This window comes from Galleria mellonella, unplaced genomic scaffold (assembly GCF_026898425.1).
Source record: "Galleria mellonella isolate WM207_F2 unplaced genomic scaffold, CSIRO_AGI_GalMel_v1 utg172, whole genome shotgun sequence".
Taxonomy (NCBI): domain Eukaryota; kingdom Metazoa; phylum Arthropoda; class Insecta; order Lepidoptera; family Pyralidae; genus Galleria; species Galleria mellonella.
The window spans coordinates 4,888,999-4,912,384 of record NW_026442015.1 but is presented as its reverse complement, the minus strand read 5'-3'; the positions used below and the strand labels follow the sequence as shown (position 1 = coordinate 4,912,384).

General features: G+C 34.7%; 2 protein-coding genes across 6 annotated transcripts in view; both read right to left on the bottom strand.

Annotated features, from left to right (window-relative positions):
- Positions 1 to 8,431, bottom strand: part of LOC113520993 (P protein-like) — a 62,316-nt gene extending 53,885 nt beyond the window's left edge. The window contains 1 exon segment of the mRNA XM_052892991.1: positions 8,222 to 8,431. The gene's annotated coding sequence lies outside the window, so the exon portion shown is untranslated.
- Positions 8,432 to 16,641: 8,210 nt separating this feature from the next.
- Positions 16,642 to 23,386, bottom strand: part of LOC113510198 (TBC1 domain family member 4) — a 56,666-nt gene continuing 49,921 nt past the window's right edge. For 4 of the 5 annotated variants that reach the window (XM_052893052.1, XM_052893053.1, XM_052893054.1 and 1 more), the window contains 3 exons: positions 23,124 to 23,293; positions 22,124 to 22,270; positions 16,643 to 21,640 (listed from right to left, as the gene is read on the bottom strand). In XM_052893052.1, coding sequence (XP_052749012.1) covers positions 20,756 to 21,640; positions 22,124 to 22,270; positions 23,124 to 23,293 — 1,202 coding nt within the window. In that variant the 3' untranslated portion in view covers positions 16,643 to 20,755. Of the gene's footprint in view, positions 21,641 to 22,123; positions 22,271 to 23,123; positions 23,294 to 23,386 lie in introns of all 5 variants that reach the window. The other variant, XM_052893051.1, reaches the window with a different exon arrangement.

Here is a 23,386-nt window from a genome sequence, read left to right as displayed (position 1 = left end):
CCCACCCTTCAAACCGAAACACAGTTATGCAAACACAACTGCTTCACGGTTGAAACACGAATGGGACAGAGGTACCCAAGCAATCGACTTTTATACAAAGTCTTCCTCTGGTAAGATAACAGAGTATAACATAACAGAGTATACTGTTTCGCCTATAATACCCCCCGTGAGTTACCATTCCTAAGGACTCAGATGTTATTCCTCTCTACTCTGTAAATTCACTGCCATATCTTACCCTTAAAACCGAAATACAGCTATGTAAACAAAATTGCTTCACGGTAGAAGCACTAATAGGATAGATGCGGCCAAGCAAACGACTTTTATACAAAGACTCTCTCTGGTAGCTGGTTTCCGTTCAAATTCAAAATATCTTTATTCATATAGGTCTATTACAGACTCTTCTGATATGTCAAATCTACCGTCAGTTCGGAATGATTTCGGAATGAGAAGAACTGTTAAGAAACTCAGCTCGTATTCTTATCAACCAACTTCAAAAAGAAGGAGGTTCTCAAGGTAGCTGTATTTTTTTTTTTATTTTTCAATTCGATTGTATTTTATTTTATATTTGTTGTCTCATAACTTCATCAGTTGAGAACCGATTTGGAAAAATCCATTTTTTTAACTTAAAGGATATACTTAGGTAGGTTCCATAGACATTTTATCAAAATCACTTCCGTAGTTTAGTTTTTAAATCAAAATAACTGTTTTTGTCACAATTGAACTCGGATTTTTTTTTTTGGGCACTCAATCTTATTTATTTATACTTATAATAAATCTGTAGAGGTCAATTCTGTACGTGAAATATATTTCCATAATAACTATCAGGGGGTGATTAGTGATCGATACTCATGTCAAAAATGCAATCAGTAAAATTTTTGTCTGTCTGTATGTCTGTTTGTTATAGAAACAAAAACTACTCGACGGATTTTAACAAACCTTGGTACAATTATTGTTCATACTCCTGGGCAGGTTACAGTATACTTTTCATCACGCTACGATCAATAGGAGCAAAACAGTCAAGGGAAATGTTGGGAAAACGGGAGAAGTTGCTCCATTTTTAAGCTTCCGTCGCGTGTGCAGCCTTAATAGCCACTTTTAAAATGTAAAAGTGTCCACCCGTGCGACGCCGGGACAGGCCACTAGTTATGAATAAGAAGGTTAGATTACATAGATAGAGCATCGAATGACAAAGCAGATTAAAATTCAGTCAACTAATAGCTGACACATACTTTTTTAAATCAAAACAAAATGCAGATTTTTTAACGTTGCCAGTAATTGGATTAAACATTTTCCAGATCAGGTCTATTTTTGAAATTTGAATTGGTAACTACTTTTTCCTATTATAATACAAATATAAAAACGTACGTTTGGCTTACAAATTAATATTCATTTCTTAATAAAAAAAGGCAACCATTTTCAATGATGTAAAAATGAAAACATGTTTTATATCTATACTCAACCACACAAAGCAATTTCGCCCATATACTGGGTAATAAATGTACAATATGGTAACCCTATTCACGAAAACGTAGATAAAAAAATTGACCAGCGGGTCTACTATGAAATGATATTCCGAAATTTCGAACTCTATTTCGTGTTTTTGTTTATACCAAAATCAGACCAATAAATGGAGTTTAACATTTCATTCGTCATACATCCTATCATAAAAGTCCAAAGGAACAATATTTTAATATTTTTAATATTTCCAAACGACATGTACGAGTATTATGTAATTTTAACACCAAATTTGTATTTCGTTTGGCTCCGAAATTTCGGAAAACATTTCATGGTAGACCCTCTGCTTTAGCGAAACATTTATGTGTTGTACGCTTTATCTATATAATCTAGATAAACCTAAAAATTTGTAGTAATAACTTTAAATTTGACTTTATTAAAAGCGACCTACAAAAGAAAGGGGTCCTCGTTTTATCTAATTTTTTTGCGACTATATTACGTGATTTCATCATCAATTGTTAATCGATTTTCATAATTCTTTTTACAACCCATAGGGTTGTTTTTGATGGGTGAAAATGGTATGGTAGCCCTGCCTTCGCTAACGGGACACGCTGGCGGAGCACCAGTGAAGGGTGATAGCTGAGAATGGAAACAGGCCAGTTAGCCCATCATGATGAATTCATCAGGAATTAACCAGGATAGTTTCCAGGGAGAATCGCGAGGAGGTCGACCTGGTTGGGTATATTGCTAGCAATGGGATTCTCAGTCTTCATCACTAACAATCCCTTTCCCCCCACCCATAGAGTTGTGTTGATTTCTCTTGTTGTGTTGCTCCCGTGTTGATTTCATATTAATTTTGAAACAATTGAAAGGTACCTTTTTTTTCTACGGTTCAAAATATTACTTGTAGAAAAGCAAAATCTATTTGGAAACAGTTTGAACGCAGAATCACAATCGGTTAAAATACCTATTTGAATTTAGAAGGCAGAGTTCTAAATTCAAATATTTTAAATCAAACTAATCGAAATATCGTTCGATTAGTGTTTTGTCATCATATATAATATGCCGATTCGTTTTTTTTTTTTTTATAGAAACCTTCATGTTTGTATATTATACTTTAAAATTAAGGATATTCGAACTAATATCGGTCTATGCGGCTGTACAGACTAACCTTGAAGAAGGTGCCCACGGTGTTATCTGGGGCCTCTACTCAATCTTCGATTATATATGTATATCAATTACATGTCTTCTGACAGTTTATATATATATATATATATATATATATTATATATATATATATATATATATTATATTATATACTATATATATATATATATATATATATATATATATATATATATAGAGAGAGAGAGAGAGAGAGAGAGAGAGAGAGGGAGAGAGAGAGAGAGTATATCCCTCATTTTTTCGGGATTAATTTTAATGTATCCGATATCGTTATATTTGACATCACAATAAATGACCCTCCATTAATTGGATTCCAGAAAAAAAAGCGACTTTAATTCAATTGTGCAAAGTTATCTTTATTTAAAAACTAAACTATTAAATTCACATTGACAAAATTTCTATTGGTCCAATTTGCAAATCCTTATAGATAAAAAATGATAAATCCGTTTACAACTGACGCAGTAAGGAGTAAAAGGGATAACAATCCCTTTTACTCTTAGCAATAGTGTAATTAAACTCCTAGCTATAGCAATAGTGTAATTAAACCTCATTGCTAACAAGCAATGAGGTTTAATTACACTATTGCTAGCAATATACCCTATTAGGTCGACCTCCCCATGGTTCCTCCTGTAAACCATCATGATTGATTTATTATTGAATCCGTCATGATGGGCCAACTGACCTGCTTCATCTTCACCTATCATCCCTCACTGATGCCTCGACAGCGTATACCGTTAGCGAAGGCGGGGTTGCCATTCCATTATCATCTATTAAAATAAAAAACTAATGCAGAGATGAAAAATATGAAATATGGCGTACAAGTAATCTTTATGATATAAAAATACAGGCACTTTTTATCCTTGTTTTTTTTTATTGAATGAAAATGGAATGGTAACCCCGCCTGCGCTAACGGGATACGCTGGCGGAGCACCAGTGAAAGATGATCGATGAGGATGAAAACAGGCCAGTTAGCCCATCACGATGAATTCTTCCGGAATTAATCATGATAGTTTCCAGGGGGAATCGCGAGGAGGTTGACCTGGTTGGGTATATTGCTAGCAATGGGATTCTTAGTCTCCATTACTAACAATCCCTTTCCCCCCTATAAACTTATCCTTGTGGTTTATATTGTGGTTGCTGTATTGTATGCTCGTGTTGTTATTAATATATATCCAGTATGCAGGTTTTTCTTTGTACTTACAATGACTAACTGCTATGTTTATGTTTCTTTTAAATCAATAAACAATAGCAGTCATGAACAATAACGGACTGAATTATTATCACGTGGGAGCGTGTTACTGGTTTATCGAGAAATGCATTCGTAGGGACTTTTTCCAAACGACTTAAAAAAGAAGGAAGTTCCCAACTTTCGTTTTCTCACATTTCCAATGCTCACATTTCCAAGCATGTTTGAAAAAAAAATTATTATGTATTAAAATTTGACAAGTTACCGTTTAACATTTAATTCATTCGAATTAGTTACATCACAAACTACATACTACGTTTACCTACTGTGAAATGTGCAAACCGCTTATCTTACATTACATTTAGACCTAACAAATTATAGATAAAAAGATAGGAATACCTCTTTATTCAAATATAATTATATAATAACAAAATAGTTCAAATACTTTTAAGATTTGTTACGTATCGTGACAAGGTCATTATCACATTAACACGCGACGATAACCCATCCAAAAGACTTACCGTTGCTTAACCTCGTTAACTGACTTCAACCTCTGAGTGCTCTATTATTAAGCTGTGATTTCCTTTGTTCTAATTAGTTACCATTATCGTGACTCATTGACCTTCATTTGTTATCAAGTTATGGCAACACCTTTATGTTAATGGTCGTATGGCATACAAGGATTTGAATTCACATGCTATGTGCTCTATATATAGGGTGTTAACCCCAAAATCTACCTGTGGAGTACAGGCCACATATATTATTTATAGTTTTAATATTATTTTTTACCAATTTCCAAAATTGACACGCGTCTCTATTGTTTCCTTTCGGCTTCCCTTCACTGGATCTATTCTTCGGGAATAATTTCTTTTTTTTTTGTTTCTGTTTTTTTTTTTATACAACTTAGAATGCAAACAAGCTGACGGCCTACCTGATGTAAAATGGTAACCGTCGCCTATAGACATGAGCAGTACCATGAACATAACAGAGTATACTGTTTCGCCCATGATACTCCCCATGCGTTGTCATTCCTGAGGACTCAGGTGTTATTCCTCTGTACCTAGTAAATTCACGCCATATCCCACCCTTCCCTCACCAGAGGGAGACTTTGTACAATCCCTCCATCCCGTAAAGGAATTCCTTCGGGGATTCCTAATCTTCTAAGTTTCTTTCGCCAATATACATATATTTCCAATTTCCATTCCTGGTTTCCTTTGTTGCCCACACTACCCATATCTATCCATACTGTAAAATACATTACGATAAAAATTTCGAAAAAGGTAAATTCAAAAATAACAAAAACAATTTTGAAACTTCCACACTAAATAAGATAGTTCATATTTAAGTATGGCAACACCGCAATTATCTGTCAATTGTAAAAAACAACTTTAAATTCAAATTCAATTCATTTATTGCACGAGTATGAGTATACAAATTATATTATATATTAGATGAATATATTTTTCACAAGTCCATTATTTCATATTTTACCATAACGCCATGTACAATATAAAATTAATATCATATAAAATTATTATCAAATCAAAATAAGTACATCTTTTTTATAATTTTACGTTTTTCAATGTTTTTGTCTGATTAAATATAAACTACTCTGTCCATTTTTTTTTAATAAGACGCTTTACGGCTCTGGAAACTTGTCCTTATGAGCCAAGATGCCATATTTTTAAATGCACAAACTAAAATGTTACCATTGTTATAAATAAAATGTTAACCATGCAATAATGTCCTTATTAAGCTGCCGCTGAAAATTTTGATTTTTATGGCGTAAACGTATTAAAAAAAAATTGAAGCAAAATATAAATTAGATGAACACATTTTTTTTTTTGGGAAAATCTTAATGTATTGACAGTATAAAATTAAAAATAAATCCTGTCGATAGCAAAAAAATAACCTAAACCGTAAATAGCATAATCGTTAACGCGCCACGATTGCTTGGGTACCTCTGTCCCATTCGTGTTTCAACCGTGAAGCAGTTGTGGCTGTGTTTCGGTTAGAAGGGTGGGATATGGCGTGAATTTACTGAGTACGGAGGAATAACACCTAAGTCCTCAAGAATGGTAACGCATGGGGGGTATCATGAGCGTAACAGTATACTCTGTTATGTTCATGGTACTGCTGATGTCTATAGGCGACGGCTACCACTTTCCATCAGGTGGGCCATTAGCTTGTTTGCCATTCTAAGTTGTATAAAAAAAAATGCTGAACTGACGAAGGTAAACGGTGAAACATACACACAAATAATACAAGAGAATTAAGAATCTCTATACTTATACAATAGATATATAAATATTCAGAGTAATTTATAAAATTTTCACGTTATAATAACTTTATATATTTACATAAATAAATATTAAATACTGTTTATTGACAAGCATGACGCTTGCGAACGGCTGGACCGATTTGAGTACGTATTTTTATTTTTAATATTACTAAATAGTACAATACTATTCACTGTGTGGTCCCGGCATAGAATAGGCCACCTTTTTCTTTCCCGTGGGTGTCGTAAGAGACGACTAAAGGAACTTAATAATTGGGGGATGGGCGGCAGCGTCCCACTTAAAACATCACCAAAGTCTAACTGCGGTTGCTAACCCGCCTGCCAAGCGTAGCAACTACTTACAGGGCTGGCTTATGTCCAGCAGTGGACAGTTAATAGCTAATATAATATCAATATATTAAATACGATGATAAAATTTTACTGGAATAAAAACATGGAATTTGGACAGGAATACATCTATCGAGTGGGGGGGAAAGGGATTGTTAGTAATGGAGACTAAGAATGCCATTGCTAGCAATATATCCAACCAGGTCGATCTCCTCGCAGTTCCACCTGGATACTATCATTATTAATTCCTGATAAATTCATCATGATGGACTAACTGGCTTGTTTTCATTCTCATCGATCACCCTTTACTGGTGCCCCGTCAACGTATCCCGTTAGCGCAGGCGTAGTTACCACTCCATTTTCATACAGTAAAAAAAAACATCTATCGAGTTAGTTACTAAGTATATAATAATTACCCTATTAATATAATAAATGGGAACATTTGCAACGATAGATGGATGGATATTTGTTACTCTTTCATGCAAAAACTACTAAACTAATTTCAATAAAATTTTCTACTTAGATTATACCTTACTTAGGATATTTTATATACATGATTCACCTGGGTAAAGCCACGGGATACAGCAAGTGTAATATACATATATATAACATGGATCAACTTATTTTTTTATTCAAATATTCTTTAAAAATAAACGTTTTTATAAAAAAGTTAATTGGAAACATTTAAGAAATGTAAACATCTCATTTTTCTCTTTTCCATTTGCCAACAATTCCTAGTACCTTTTTTAATACCATAAAGGTGGTAAACAAGCATACAACCCGTCTGATGGTAAACGTTCACTATAGCCTATGGACGCCTGCAGTAGGGTTGCCATTACCTAAATTGCCAACACCGGATAAACAGAGCAAAAATCACGGACATTTGAGCGAAACATTGTTTTATCCCTGAACACTTTTTATTTTTGTTACAAAAATAAAAACATTATTATATAAAAACAGGATTATTACGGATAAATTTGAAACTAAGATTTGTTTCAATTGATCGCCTACCTATAAAAAAATTGGATATATATATATATACATGATTGGGTTATACATGATACCCGGACATTTTTCAAAAACCCGTGCCGGACGGCCCCCGGACGCCCTTCAAACTGGGGCAAATCCGGGGAATTCCGTACGGATGGCAGCCCTACCTCTAGTGAAAACCTCGGCAGGGAGCTTAAGAGATAACTTCTAAGGTTTAGATAAGAAGAAATACACCTGTAAGTATTATTGACGGACAAAACAACGTTTACTGATAAAACCATCTACTAACCCGCTAAAAAAAAATACGTAAATTTTTTTTTTAACGGGTGATAATGGAATGGTACCCCACCCGCGCTATCGGTATACGTAGGCGGGATACCAATGATAGATTATAGGTGAGGATGAAGACAGGTCAGTCGGCCCATCGTGAAGAATTCAACAAGAATTAACCACGACTATTTCTAGGGGGAACCGCGTAGAGGTCGACTTGATAGGGTATAATGCTAGAAATGGGTTTGTTACAACCCGTTACTAACAATCCCTTCCCCCCTACGTAAACAATTGAACAGTAACAGATAAAGGTATAACTAATTGGATAGATAAATATCAGTTAAAATTATAAACCTAGTATTGATCTGTGATAAACAATTTAAAACACTATTATGTATATAAAACACTTAAAAATCTATTTTTTCATATAGTAAGTACAATGTATCATTTACACTTAAAAAAAAAAAAAAAACAACAACAAAAACACTTTTTCAATACAAAATACACACAGCAATAATGTTGTTTGTTCAATTATTATTTACACGAGAAACTTGATTAGTTTATTTAAATTCATATTATTATTGTGAACGTATTTATAATAAAAACAGTATTCGATTAAATGAGGAGATCAAATAACATTATTTTTCGATTGAACGCGATTTAGTTTTGGCGGGAAATCGCGCGCGTGTGCACCGCTAAACGTTTGTTATGATACTAATTATGCGTATGCCAAAGCGAGTTTATATTCTGTTATCTATCCGTGTATAAATATGTTAGGTCATTTGTATGTGGCATTAGATTGTAGTATTTTTTTTTAAATAGTTGATAATGAAATGGTAATCCCGCCTGTGTTATAGGTATACGCTGGCGGGATACTATTTTTTTAAAATGGATGATAATGGAATGGCAACCTCGCCCGCGCTATCGGTATACACGAGCGGGGCACCAGTGAAGGATGATAGGTGAGGATGAAGCAGGTCAGTTAGCCCATCGTGACGAATTCAACAAGAATTGTTCACGATGGTTTCCAGGGTGAACCGCGTGAAGGTCGACCTAATATATATATTGCTAGGCATATATATAATAGGCATATTGCTAGCAATGGGGCTGTCAAACTCCATTGCTAACAATCCATATCCCCCGCCGGCGGTGTACTAGTGAGGGATGATAGGTGAGGATGGAAAGACAGGTCAGCCCATGGTGACGAATACGCCAGGAATTCAGCATGATGGTTTCCAGGGGAGACCACGTGGAGGTGGATCTGATAGCGTATATTGCTAGCAATGGAACTGGTAGTCCCCATTACTAAAAAACTAAAAGAATAATGATAGCAATTGATCAATCGCCCCAAAATACTATAATATGAAACCAATACACAAGTAAATTCTAGACAATAGAATTATCAAATTCTGATCAAAATTGGCAAAGATGTTGTTTTATATTCATAAAAAAAAAAACGTCCGAAAAAATCTTTTTTTTTATCTCAAAGGATATACTTACAGATTGTTTTCATAGAAATTTTATCAAAGTCGGTTCAGAAGTTTAAGTTTTAGACTAAAATAACTGGTTTTATCACAACTGAAATCGGTTTCTTTTGTGGGACACAATCTTAAATATCTCCTACGTATAGACATAATCTACATATCTATAGATATTTATCATTATATATATCTTATATATAAAATGATAAATAAAATCTTATATATATAAATATAAATCCCCAAAGAGTGTTGACGTCAGACAGGCGGCCGGTCTTAAAACTATAAGCCAAATCCCTTTGTAATATGGATAAAACCATATTACGCCGACCACAAATAATAATTGGGATAAGGGTAGAAAGATGATGATATATAAATATTTATTATTTCTGGAATGCGAATTATTCCTTTTTAAAAGGTAAGCAGCACACCTGCAATGTCCGTAGGTGTTCTGGTCTGACCATGGGCGGGCTTGTCAGTCATCTTACCATCAACGAAAGCCGCATCTCGTTTGCCCCCTGTGTTGAAAAAAAAAGTAATCTCGAAAAAAAAATACTTATCTCAACAGTATATTTGATTTATCACAATATTATTTATCATATAAAATAAGAGGGCCGATGTTCATGACCCACGTTCAGACGTCAATCACACGCGATAATCAAAGAACTTATATGGTTATTTGGGGACCGTGAATTTAACGGTCAGACAGGTACAGAAGGAATAACATCGTGGTCCACGAAATTCTAAGAAACGAACTGGCAAATGAAAAAAAAATTTGCGAAATCGTTACCTGTTTGTCCACGGATCAAAAATCACGAAGAGTTGCTCGTGTCTTTAGGCGACTGGTTAAGCCAAGAGAATGGTGACTTTTTGAACCATCATCACTGGAGATGAGTCTTGGTTCTACGATTTTATGTTGTATAAAAAAAGCAAAGATATATATATATATATATATATATATATATATATATATATATATATATATATATATATATATATATATATATAAGGGAAATTGTCCATCAACACAAAACTGTAAATTTTAGACAAAAATGTAGTTTATGGCTAAATAGTTAGGTTTTAAAATTATTCACTGTGTATTTGTAGATTTGTCTGTTTGTGCACACTCGTTTATTGTTAAACGGCTGGACGGATATTAATGTAATTTTCATAGTATATTCTTGTTCCCAAAAACCAAATATAGGCGGCATTTGGGGGACAAAATGACGTAAAAAAAGTCTCTCCATAAATCAATCCACTCTTTCCTTTCCCGTGGTTGTTATAAGAGGTCGAGGGACGAACAGAAGTGTACCTTTTAAAACATCACTGTAGCCTAATTGCTGTTGCCAAGCGTGGCAACTACTGGCAAAACCATCCTTATGGGGAGGTAAATGTTCAGCAGTGGATAGTCAACGGCGAATACGATGATGATTAATGTAGTTATAGTGTAGCAATACAAAGTTTAAAAAATACCTATCAAAGATGTAAAAATATTATTTTACAAATATTATATTTTTTTACAAAATTAAAAAAAAATTATAATTAAAAAAAAAATTTAATGCTGCACAAAATTTCTAAACACGATAAACTAGTTCTAATTCAAATTCAAAACATCTTTATTAAAATAGACGAAATAGCACTTTTAACCTACTGCAAGGTACTATTTTCCTGTGTTCTCTCTTCGTTTTCCTTCGTCATTTTTTAATCTTTTGTATGTATGCTGTTATATTATGTATATATTTAATTGTATATATATTATACATGTATGTGTATGTATGTATGTATATATGTTTGTATATGATAATATTTATATAATAATGCCACCTACCCTTTGTCTTTTTCTCAATGTCCTCTACCCGAAGGTTGTCTGGAAGAGATTGCTCAGCGATAAGGCCGCCTTTTGTATCACTTCTCATTAATATTTACTGTATTTGTTATTTCTCTTTTTACTTGGTGCAATAAAGTGTAAAATAAATAAATAAATAAGGTTTAGAAAGTTGTTATTTATTCTAAATAGTACATGCAAACGTAGTTGCGGGCACAGCTTGTGTCTCTATAAATTGACGTATATAATAAATAACTGGCTGAATAATGCTGATAAAGTTGATAAAACTCATTACATCTTTATCGCATACAAGTACAGCTCACGCTAATCCTCACAACGCCTGAATATGCAGAAATATCTACCTAAAGTTTTTGTTCCATAAAATTTAAATAATGGCGACTCTTACAAAAACAGTTATTTTTATTTGTACGTTACCCAATTCTCTTGCTAACCTTACCCTTTAGGGTCGGCGTAATATGTTTTTTTTTTTCATTCTTCTCTATTCACAGCCATTTCCGCATTCACTACCATTCTGACCATATTATCTTTCACACAGTCCATCTATGTCTTTTTAGGTCTTCCTCTAATGTGCATGTCTATGTTAGGAAATATCTTCCCTAATTCAAATCCGATTTTGATAGTTAGCTTTTCAATCTATGGGTCTCACTCAAATATTGGAACTATATATGTATATTTTATCACTGTTTTATTAAATAGCAATTAAAATTCTACAGGAATTTTAATATTCCTCATTTTGTATTATCCCAATAATAAATATTAAATAATACTCAAATTATTATTAAAGTAATTTGAATTATAAAGCACTTACTACTGTACTTACTAATATAATAAAATTGGGGGGAAAGGGATTGTTAGTAATAGAGACTGAGAATCCCATTGCTAGCAATACCATATACCCAACCAGGTCAATCTCCTCGCGGTTCCCCCTGGAAACTATCATGGTTAATTCCTGATGAATTCATCATGATGGGCTAACTGGCCTGTTTTCATTCTCATCTATCACCCTTCACTGGTACTCCGCCAGCGTATCCCGTTAGCGCAGGCCAGGTTACAATACCATTTTCACCTATCAAAAAAAAATTGTGACGAGACGATAATGGGAGATAGAGAGAATGGGAGAGACGATATTTAAGAAAACTATACGAGATGAGGGGTCTTAATATAAGACTGAATATACATCAAAATTATAATTTTTAGTACCTTTTTCCATCTGTCTGTATCTCTGCTTATCTGTCTAAATATTTATTTTGGCATCACGAAAAACTACTGCACCAAATTGGATACGGTTTTCACAGATGTATTACTGAAAGTCTATCGCGTATGTTTTATCTTGATATACTCGTACCATCTAGAACTGGTTTCACTAGTGGACGTACCACTAGTGAAACCACTAGAAGTAGAACTCTTTCATTGGTCTTTCTACTCTTGAAATTCACGTGACTGAAGTAACAGACAAAAATTTTGTTAACAGTAAAAAAAAACCTACATATTCACCTTACTTTTTTCACTCTGTGATATTCGTTTCCACGATTACTTCCGGGCAGCTCTCTCGTTAAACTTCTATAAAAGCCAATGAATTTATAAAGTGCTTCATTACAATTTTCTGAACAATTAACGTTGTTTGGACACAGTTTATTAAAGTACATATCACATTGTACATTTAAATATTTCTACCGTGAAGCAATCGTGTTTGAATGACTGTGTTTCGGTTTGAAGGGTGGGATATGGCGTGAATTTACTGGGTACAGAGGAATAACATTTTCATGGCAACGCATGAAACAGTATTTACACTCTGTCCATGGTACTCCATGTCTATAGCCGTTAGCTTGTTTGCCATTCTAAGTTGTATAAAAAAAAATCTAACAATTTAATCCTTCAAAAATTTCAGAAAACATGGCTTCTACAGACAATGAATATATATAACACCCACTTTTTTAGGCTTTCTATTCTTTTTTCTCACCACATTTTTTGGAAAATTTGTTCCATAGACCAGGATGGTCTACATTCCAAAGGAATATGATACGGAACCACGATCTGTAATAAAGTTCAATCAAACTGAGTACTTGTTCCAAATTGTACTTACTCCAACAATTATTGAGATAAATTAATGGTAAATGCCAAAAATAAATTCCGTTAGAGATATTCAGATTTTTTTTTCAGTTAATATCTAATATATAAAATTCTCGTGTCGCGGTGTTTGTTATCAAACTCCTCCGAAACGGCATAACCGATTTTTATGAAATTTTGTATGCATATTGGGTAGGTCTGAGAATAGATGTTGTTTTTCGACATTCGTGCATCAGACACTTGGACACTACATTCAGACACACGGATATCAGACAAATATCATACACTCAGACACCGGACATTCAATCACGGGACATTCAGATACTCTGGCATCAGACTCTCTAACGCTGGATACTAAAAAACTTGGATACTCGATCACTCTGATATTAGATACTCAAACACTCGAATACTCAAACACTGGATACTCGAATATCAGACGCTCAGACATTAGACATTTGGATTCTAAACGCTCAGACAATGGACACTCGGATATCAGACACTCGGACATCAATCACTCGTACTCTGAACTTTTAAACACTGGATTTTCAGACACTCTGATATTATACACTCAAACAATGGAATAGAAAATCTGTACTATTATTTAATCTATTCGATACATCAGTGACTTTGTAGTATAAATAGATTATGATGTAAGCGTACCTTTTGAAAAAGACACTAACGATTTTCAACATATACGGTGCCCTTTGTAAGTGAACACTATTCAAATAAGCATCATACAATCAGTTGATATGTACACAATATTGTGCGTACATACGGCCCAGTACCTCCGGTGCGAGGTTACGCTCTTTGAGACGAAGGCCTTTAGCGGCTTTTTCCTTAAAAAAAGACAAGCAATAATAGAATAATGACATGCAAACTAATCCAAAATATCCTTTTTATATATGTTATTTAATGTCTTTGGTCATGCGGTCCCAGCATAGAATAGGCCACTCTTTTCTTTCCCGTGGGTGTCGTAAGAACCGATTAAGGAAGGGCGAGGGATGGGCAGCAGCGTCCCTCTTAAACATCTCTAAAGCCTGACTGCGGTTGCCAATTCGCCTACCAAACGTGGCAAGTATTGGCAACCCCCCTCCCCCCAGGCTTATGTTCAGCAATGGACAGTTAAAGACTGATGTGATTTAATATCCTAATAATATAAGCGTAAAAAATTCTAAAGTTTGTAACGATCTATGGATGGATAAATGTCTCTTACTCTTTACGCAAAAACGATTACTGAATACATATGAACGAAATTTGGTACATGCATAGGTTATATTCTAACTTAGCACATACTGATTCACGCGGGTAACTCCGTAGGATACATCTAGTGTTATATATTTAATTTAATAGATTATGTGTTAAAATTAATACGAGAGGAAAAATGTAACCATGCTGGTATCAATATCAATAGGGGCACCAGTAACTACGTGCGAGCACGTAGACGACACTTATTTGTTGTTCCGTTAAGAAAAAAGTTGGCTACGCAAGCTCCTCTCTCTCAAGTAAATAAGTAAATAAACAGGCAAGTGAATAGGCAAGTAAATAGACAGGAAAATAGGCAAGTAAACAGGCAAGCAAATAGGCAAGTAAACAAGCAAGTAAATAGACAAGTAAATAGGCAAGTAAACAGGCAAGCAAACAGGCAAGTAAACAAGCAAGTAAATAGACAAGTAAATAGGCAAGTAAACAGGCAAGCAAATAGGCAAGTAAACAAGCAAGTAAATAAGTGAATAAGGAATAAGTAAATAAATATAATGTAGAAGTACCTGTAGATCATTATCTTCTTCCACTAAAACCTGTGCCTCTTCTACAATTCGCAGCCACTTTTTGTGAGCTTCAACAGAAGTACTAATACTGGTAGGTATCTCCAATGAGGGCATTATTATTATTTTCAACGTACGCAAATTATTTACGAATATAACATATATATAAACTTGACTGTATAATAATCACAGATACAAGATTAACTAGACTCTAGTTCTTCATGAATGTATTATGTATTAAAAAACTGTCAAAGTGAACGTAATATAAATTAACCTGAATATAGTTTAAAAAAGCAGGTTAGGTATAGATTAGTGTTGTGCTGGATTCCATAATATGAATGCTCAGCATAATGGATATCCGTATCCGAAAAAATAATTTTACTAGAATTTAGATATGAAATTAAATTAGAAAAAATCACTAAAATTTCTTTACCACTTTAAAATTTATAATTTAGGTAAGGTTATAAAACTATTGCTAAAAATTTGACGCTATTTATTTGTTGTCATTTATTTATTCATATATTTATGTACAGTAGCTTTCAAAAAGAGATTCTTTTCATGAAAATTATACAGTTTTTGCTGAAATGCTGTGATAGACGGTCGGAAGGGCAAATCTGTACTATAAGTATTGCTTTTTATTTTTACTATAGAGTCCTGAATATGGTGAGTTAAATAGTATCTAAATAATTTAAAATTATGCTTCCACAAAAAAAAAACACTTAAGTTGTGTTAAAATATTTCGATTTAACAAATACTGAACCGATTTTGATAAAATTTCTATTGGACCAATCTGTAAATCGTTTCCGATAAAAAGTGTTACCCAAAAACAACATATGACTGACGAACTTATGAGGTAACAAACATAAAAAAAAAACAACGGAATTGAGAACTACTTAATATCTTCTCTATAATGATAATATTATACTAGATGACAGAGCCTTGTTAGTCCCAGCATAGAATAGGCCACCCCTATAGGCGATTAAAGAAGGGCGAGGGATGGACAGCAGCGTCTCTCTTAAAACATCACCAAAAGCTAAACTACTGTTGCCAACCTGCCTGCCAAGCGTGGCAACTACCTGCAAACCCCCCTTTATGGGGGAGGGCTATATTTAGCAGTGGCCAGTTACCGGCTGATACAACAATGATATTAAGAGTATAAATTTATAAAGGGGGAAAGGGATTGTTAGCACTGGAGTTTGACAGCCCCATTGCTAGTAATATGCCATATTAGGTCGACCTCCACGTGGTTCCCCCTGGAAACCATCGTGAACAATGCTTGTTGAATTCGTCACGATGGGCCGATTGACCTGCTTCATCCTCACCTATCATCCTTCATTGGTGCCCCATCAGCGTATTCCTACAGGCAGGCAGGGCTACCATTCCATTATCATCCATTAAAAATAAATTCTCAGATGAATAATTTATCCGTAATCTATGTCATTTTTTAAATTTTTTGCCTCTTTTGTATTCAGATGAAATACATAGTAGATATACACAATATCCCTAAGTTTGTCTGTATATATTGTATATAATGACATTAGTAATAATTTGTGAATATTAATAAAAATAATTCACAAATTTTATATATATGTACAAATTTTATTGTACAATAAAGTATAAATAAATAAACCTTTTAACTTATTTCAGGTAAAAAAAATAAATACTTAAACAAATTTCACTAAACCTTTATTATTTATATTTTTAAAAAATAATCACAATTATATGTTTTTATTACAATCTAATAAGCCAACAATTGCTTTTAATTACAATAATAATATCAAATTTGATGAGAAAAAAAAATAAACATATATAAATATATATAATTTTGAGCAAAATTTACAATTCACATAAATGTTCAACAACATCCACTAAAAGAGACGTAACAAAAATATATTTAATTTTTCACAAAATATATAATTAATTATAAATACACACAGTGAATGCGCTAATTTCTACAGATTTCTAAATATAAATGTTACAAAACTGTAACATTTTATATCGTGATTCTGTCAAATATGAACTGACAAAAGTTCATATCACTGGTTATTTGACTCGAATTATTTTGTTTAATTCCGCTACCATTAACATGCTAGCGACTGCCAACATTTGAGGATTAATTACTATCATTATTAGTAAAATAAAAAAAAAGCCATTAATCTCCGACCGGTATTCAGTCCACGCACATGTTGCAACACGAGGTTTACTTCTAAACGCGGAATCTATAGGCAAATTAATAAATCGCTGCTCTGAGTCTAGTGTTGACCCTTCGACACCCAGACTGTAAATGACTAATGCACGCATACAAATTTTTTTTTTTTATTCAACTTAGAATGCCAAACAAGCTGACGGTCCACCTGATGGAAAGTGGTAACCGTCGACTATAGACATGAGAAGTACTATGAACATAACAGAGTATACTGTTTCGCCCATGATACCCCCCATGCGTTGCCATTCCTGAAGACTCAGATGTTATTCCTCTGTACCCAGTAAATTCACGCCATATCCCACCCTTCAAACTGAAACACAGCCATGCAAACACAGCTGCTTCACGGTTGAAATACGAATAGGAAAGAGGTACCCAAGCAATCGACTTTTGTACAAAGTCTCCCTCTGGTCCACACTTCAGTGTAAGTGAAGTAATTGAAGTGTGGACTGAAAGACGATGTAGTGACAAAAATCAAAAAAGGAATGTTGCGTTGGTTTGGTCATTTGGAGAGGATGAATGAAAGAAGAATTACGAAAAAGATTTGTCGAGCAAGAATGAATGGAAATGTCGGTAGGGGCCGCCCTAGACGGACGTATGTCGATCAAATAGGCGACTTGCTGAAGAAGGGCCAACTCAAAAGTACCCATAACCGGCGAGCGTGTATGACAAGATTGATGAATGTGGAAGAAGCGAAAGAGGTTTGTTTGAATCGAAGCATTTGGCGTTCCATTGTTTCTGCCTACCCTAATGGGAGACAGGCGTGACAGATATGTATGTCTCCCTCTGGTAGCGGAATTAAACAAAATAATTCTAATCGAATAACCAACTAATGTTTTAATTTAATTTGCGATTAAAATAAAGATTCGAATCAAAATGCCATATATGATTTGTGCAAATTAGCATGAAGTATCATTACGAGTAGCTTGTGAGTCGACTACAATCAGAAATCTTACAATGCTCTTCAAATGTAGGGGGAAAAGGATTGTTAGCAATGGAGTTTGACAGCCCCATTGCTAGCAATATGCCTTATTAGGTCGAACTCCACGTGGTTGCCCCTGGAAACCATCGTGGCGTCTTACTGTCCGGCTCGACACACTGAAACTGCGTAGAGATGTTGCATCTCTGTGCATCTTCTACCGAATTTATCATGGGGAGTGCTCTGAAGAATTGTTCGGATTGATACCTGCTGCAGATTTTCACCATCGTACAACCCGCCATAAACTAAAATTTCATCCCAACCATCTGGACGAGTGGCGGTCCTCCACCGTGCGTTTTTCAAGGCACTTTCTTCCACGCACAACCACTCTTTGGAATCAACTTCCAGCAGCAGTATTTCCGAACCGATACGACAACATAACCTTCAAGAAAAGAGCATATTCCTTTTTAAAAGGCCGGCAGCACACCTGCAATGCCGTAGGTGTTGTGGGTGACCATGGACGGCGGTAGTCACTTACCATCAGGTGAGCCGCATGCTCGTTTGCCCCCTGTGTTGTAAAAAAAAAAAAAAACCATCGTGGCCAATTCTTGTTGAATTCGTCACGATGGGCTAAATGACCTGCTTCATCCTCACCTATCATCCTTCACTGGTGCCCCGCCGGTGTATACCGTTAGCGCGGGTGGGGTTACCATTCCATTACCGTTTAAAAAAAAATGCTCTTCGAGTCCAATATAATAATGCCTTCAAGGCACCGTTGGGGCTATCACGTCGTGAGTCACACATATTTGCACTTTTTTGATGATTTTTAGGCAATACGGCGCGAATTATTTCGCTTTCAGGTAGAATGCGTTTTAGCTCAAACAGTGTCCTAAAGACAATTGCCTGTGACGAAAACGGACTTTCCCATTCTAAAATATTGGGTGGAACAGGTCATCAATGCAAGAGCGTCATGACTGCTCATTTACTAACATAGGTTAAGTGAATTTATAACTAACAAAATGGACCTTATGTTGTCCAAATAAATAATAATAATAATTATTAAACCATAGACTAACATACGTATCTCCGAGACACAACGTAGGGCATGTTGCTTTGCATAAATATGGGCCCGGATTATCGAGAGTCTTAGTAGGTCAAAATTAGGAAACTTTAGAAAATTTTTGGGAAAGTAGGAAAGATTTCTGGATTGACTCAGATCTAAGTTTTCAGGGTTATACCCCGTCATAAAATAAAGTATCCTAACTTGAGGACCAGACAATTTGTATGATTGTATGGCACTTTATTAATATTATACAAGGAATTAATGCACAATTACCACAAAATATTTTTTTTATACAACTTAGAATGGCAAACAAGCGGCCCACCTGATAAAGTGGTAACCGTCGCTTATAGACATGAGCAGTATCATGGACATAACAGAGTATACTGTTTCGCCTATGATACCCCCCATGCATTGCCATTCCTGAGGACTTAGGTGTTATTCCTCTGTACCCTGTAAATTCACTGCCATATCCCACCCTTCAAACCGAAACACAGCCATGCAAACAACTGTTTCACAGTAGAAACGCTAATGGGACAGAGGTGCCCAAGCAAACGACTTTCGTACAAAGTCTCTCTCTGGTAAACATAGATAAGGCGGAGGGAAAGGGATTGTTAGTAATGAAGACTGAGAATCCCATTGTTAGCAATATCAACCAGGTCGACCTCCTCGCGGTTCCCCCTGGAAACTATCATGGTTAATTCCTGATGAATTCATCATGATGGGCTAACTTTTTTCATTCTCATCTATCACCCTTCACTGGTGCTCCGCCAGCGTATCCCGTTAGCGCAGGCGGGGTTACCATACCATTTTCACCCATAAAAAAAAATATAAATACGGAGAATAGGAAGAATTTTATAAGTAAGTGTGTTTATTGTAATTTCGCGTGAATAAAGTTACACACTTCTAGTTTTTGATATTTTGATATTCTAGAAACTTAAATAATGGATAGCGTAGGAAAGATCATTTTAACTTAGCAACTTAACAATCATTTTAACTAGCGTTTATCTTTATAATAATAAAAAGTATCTGCACCGAATTATACAAAATTAATATAAGTAACTAATATATTTAACAATTCATCAAAACATCAAACAAACAATAAATATATACATAGGATTTAACGAAAAGCGTGCAACAATTAGAAATCCATAGATAATATAGAGAATCAGTGTCATTAAATGGAGAGAAGTAGTGAGAGTGACTAGGATGAAGTAAGAAGTGTTATAAAGGATTAGGTGTATTTAAAGAATGAATGGCAAACAACCACAGAAACAGATATATAACGGAGAGGTAACTGAGCAAGTCGGTAGGGGGCGCACCTGTCGCATTTGTAGTATCTAAATTGGAGATATATTAAAGAAATTTCAAATTAATAATAGCCGAAATAAAGTAGTTTTAGTAATAAAGTGTGTGAATATAGAAGAAGCTAGAGAAGTAAGTCAAGACATATGTAAGCAACGATGTCTGGTTTTTGCTCACCCCAAACAGAAAAGGCGTGAGCTTATAATAATATTAAACCCATTTAGACTATCTAAATAGATTCTATTAACATTTTTTATATGGGATAGTTTTTAGTTCCATGAAGTAACGCTGGATTTCCTATTGTATTTGCCACTTCCATTAAAACCTGTTCAAGAATCAATCATCACAAAATTTAATTTAATTTCGAAAATTTGTACGAATTAAAAATACATAAGAAAATAATCACTTATCAGTAATACTATTTGGTTGTTTTATCGGCCCTAGTTGTTTCAATTTAGTCGATTGTCCATCAAATATTATGTCCACGTCACAATCGCTGAGTGGGTGGGAAATGGTCGAAGCGCAATCGTCTCTTCGATCAGTCTCATTAGGAGACAACGGCGTAACAAAACCGCTGTCATTCAACTTTACTTCCTGAGTTTTCGTCGCAGAGTTCAAATTCAAAGACATGGTTTTTCTACTTTGGAATAAGCTCAAATCGTCCGTAAACGATTTACTTGTGTTCCTCTCGTCGAATCTCTTCAAGTTCTCGTCAAAATCGTGCTTCAGTTGCTGCTCGAATAATCTCTCTTGTCGAATTTGTTCGTGGGTACTGGCGAAGAATCCAGAATTCTTTCGACCCAACTCCTGGAGATTATCGTTCAGGGTATCTTTTTTCTGGTCTAATTCCGACTTTTCATCTAACACTCTCAATGGATAATTCTTCAGATTGTTACCAATCAGTCCAGAGTGGACCGATTGGGATTTCTTCATGAGGAATTTTCTTTCGTTTTCTGCCGGCTTCTTCTCAATGTTAGCTGCGTTGAGAACCTCTTCTCTAGATATTTTGGAGAACAAATTCGGAGCACTTAAACCGGTTTTGAAAATCTTCTTTTCCTCTTCATCATCGTTGGAGGTGAATTTTGATGAGAAAGAACTAATTTTTGAACTAAAAGATATCTTTTTGCTGTAGGTTTGGATTATTTTCTTTATCTCTGGTGGCATTTCTTGTCTATGATAGGCGGACATGTACCGGCTGAGTAGCGTGAGCTGTTGCTCCATAGTTTTATTTTGAGTTTCGAGTCTCGCTTGAACTTTTTGGTAATTTGTAATGGCGTCCATTGCAGACTGAAAGATATAGGAAGAAAATTTATAATAGTTTGATTTTCTGTTTGAATCTTTCGAGCGGGCATTTTGTGCAAATTGATATTACCCTCAAATGTGTATAAAAATTCAAATATAATGCAAACGAAATTGCGGGTATGGCTTAATAATTAACCAGTTCTTACTAAATAAACGAGAAAGTAAATTTGTTTGTTTCTAATGGATAAACTCCAAAACTACACAATCGATTTTCAAAATTCTTTTACTTGTAGGAAGCTAGTAATGTATTCTTTTATTATTTTCAAAAACACTAGAGATTTCCACGTAAAATACAATAAAACAACCAAAGTACCAAAAAATTTGCCTATTAAAGCATATATAGATAGATACTCTTTATTGTTTCCTCCAAAAGATTATGATAGTAAACTTAATAGAACATACTAATTTATCTTTCAACTATCTACATGTGTGAAGCCGGGGCTGTTTGCTAGTAACAAGTATACTCACATCAAGTTCATCAGACATCCTTTTATTGTCAGCCAACAGGTGCCTGTTCTCTTCAGTGAGGGTGGCCAGTCTCGGCATCTCCTCTCTGAGTACCGCATACTCTACCGCGTAATCGTTCAATTGGCGGCTGATATCCAGGGAATGAATCTGTAATTAGATTTAAAACTAAATCGATAATATATATATATATATATATATATATATATATATATATATATATATAATATATATATATATATATATATATATATATATATATATATAAATATCAAATACAAGAGAACACAATGATGATAGCCTTCTAATCATTTTTTATATTTAAACTAAATTGGAAAGATAGAATGATTTTAATCTTTTTTTGAAGGAACTGCTAGACGGGCTATTCTAAATACTCATGGCAAGTTTATTCCACAGCTGTACAGCACGATATACAAATGAATTACCCATAAAATGTGTTTTACAGCTGGGAAGCTTCAGTACCCTGGGCTGGTTCAGACAAAGACGTCTAGGTCTGGAAGGAGGAGGTAACAATTGGAACCGGGAACGAAGGTAGGAAGGAGAATTGGGATCATTAAGGACATTATATAGGACCGCTAGGACATGTGTCTCATGACGCTGTCTATTATAAACAGAAAAGATTTAATGCTTCGTTTGTAATGAATAAACTGAAAAACTACTTGACCGCTTTTACAAATACTTTCACTCATAAAATACTATGTTATCAACTAGTAACATCCATTGGTCAATTTTTTTTTAATTTATTACAAATCACAGGTTACAGGGACATCATAATGTTCAGGAATGGCAACAGGGGTACCATGGATGCCATAGTGTACTTTGTGGCGTTCATGATGTTTTCTATGTCTAAAGGCGAGGTTTACCACTTTCCATCAGACTGTCACCTTATTAAGTTGCATAAAATAACCCTCTTGCTTTTGGAGTCGTTTTAAACTGGTTCAATATTCATAATTTTTTATGGTGAAGCTTTACGGTGTGTTACCTTTTTCATCACTTTCTCATAAATCCCTTTATCCATGTCGGGCATCTTGTGTTTCAGGTATTCGGCGGCTTCTTCGCAGCTCTCACACAGCATCAGCCCATCTCTATGTATAGAGAGGAGAGCGAGCGAGATAGAAAATACTACATCGAATGAGTCTAGGAAGATCAGATCTGAAAAAATACAATGCATCTATGAACTATCCATTTTCATATCCAGTTCCTTTACGGATGATATCGGAATGGGTAATGACCTTTTCTCAAACA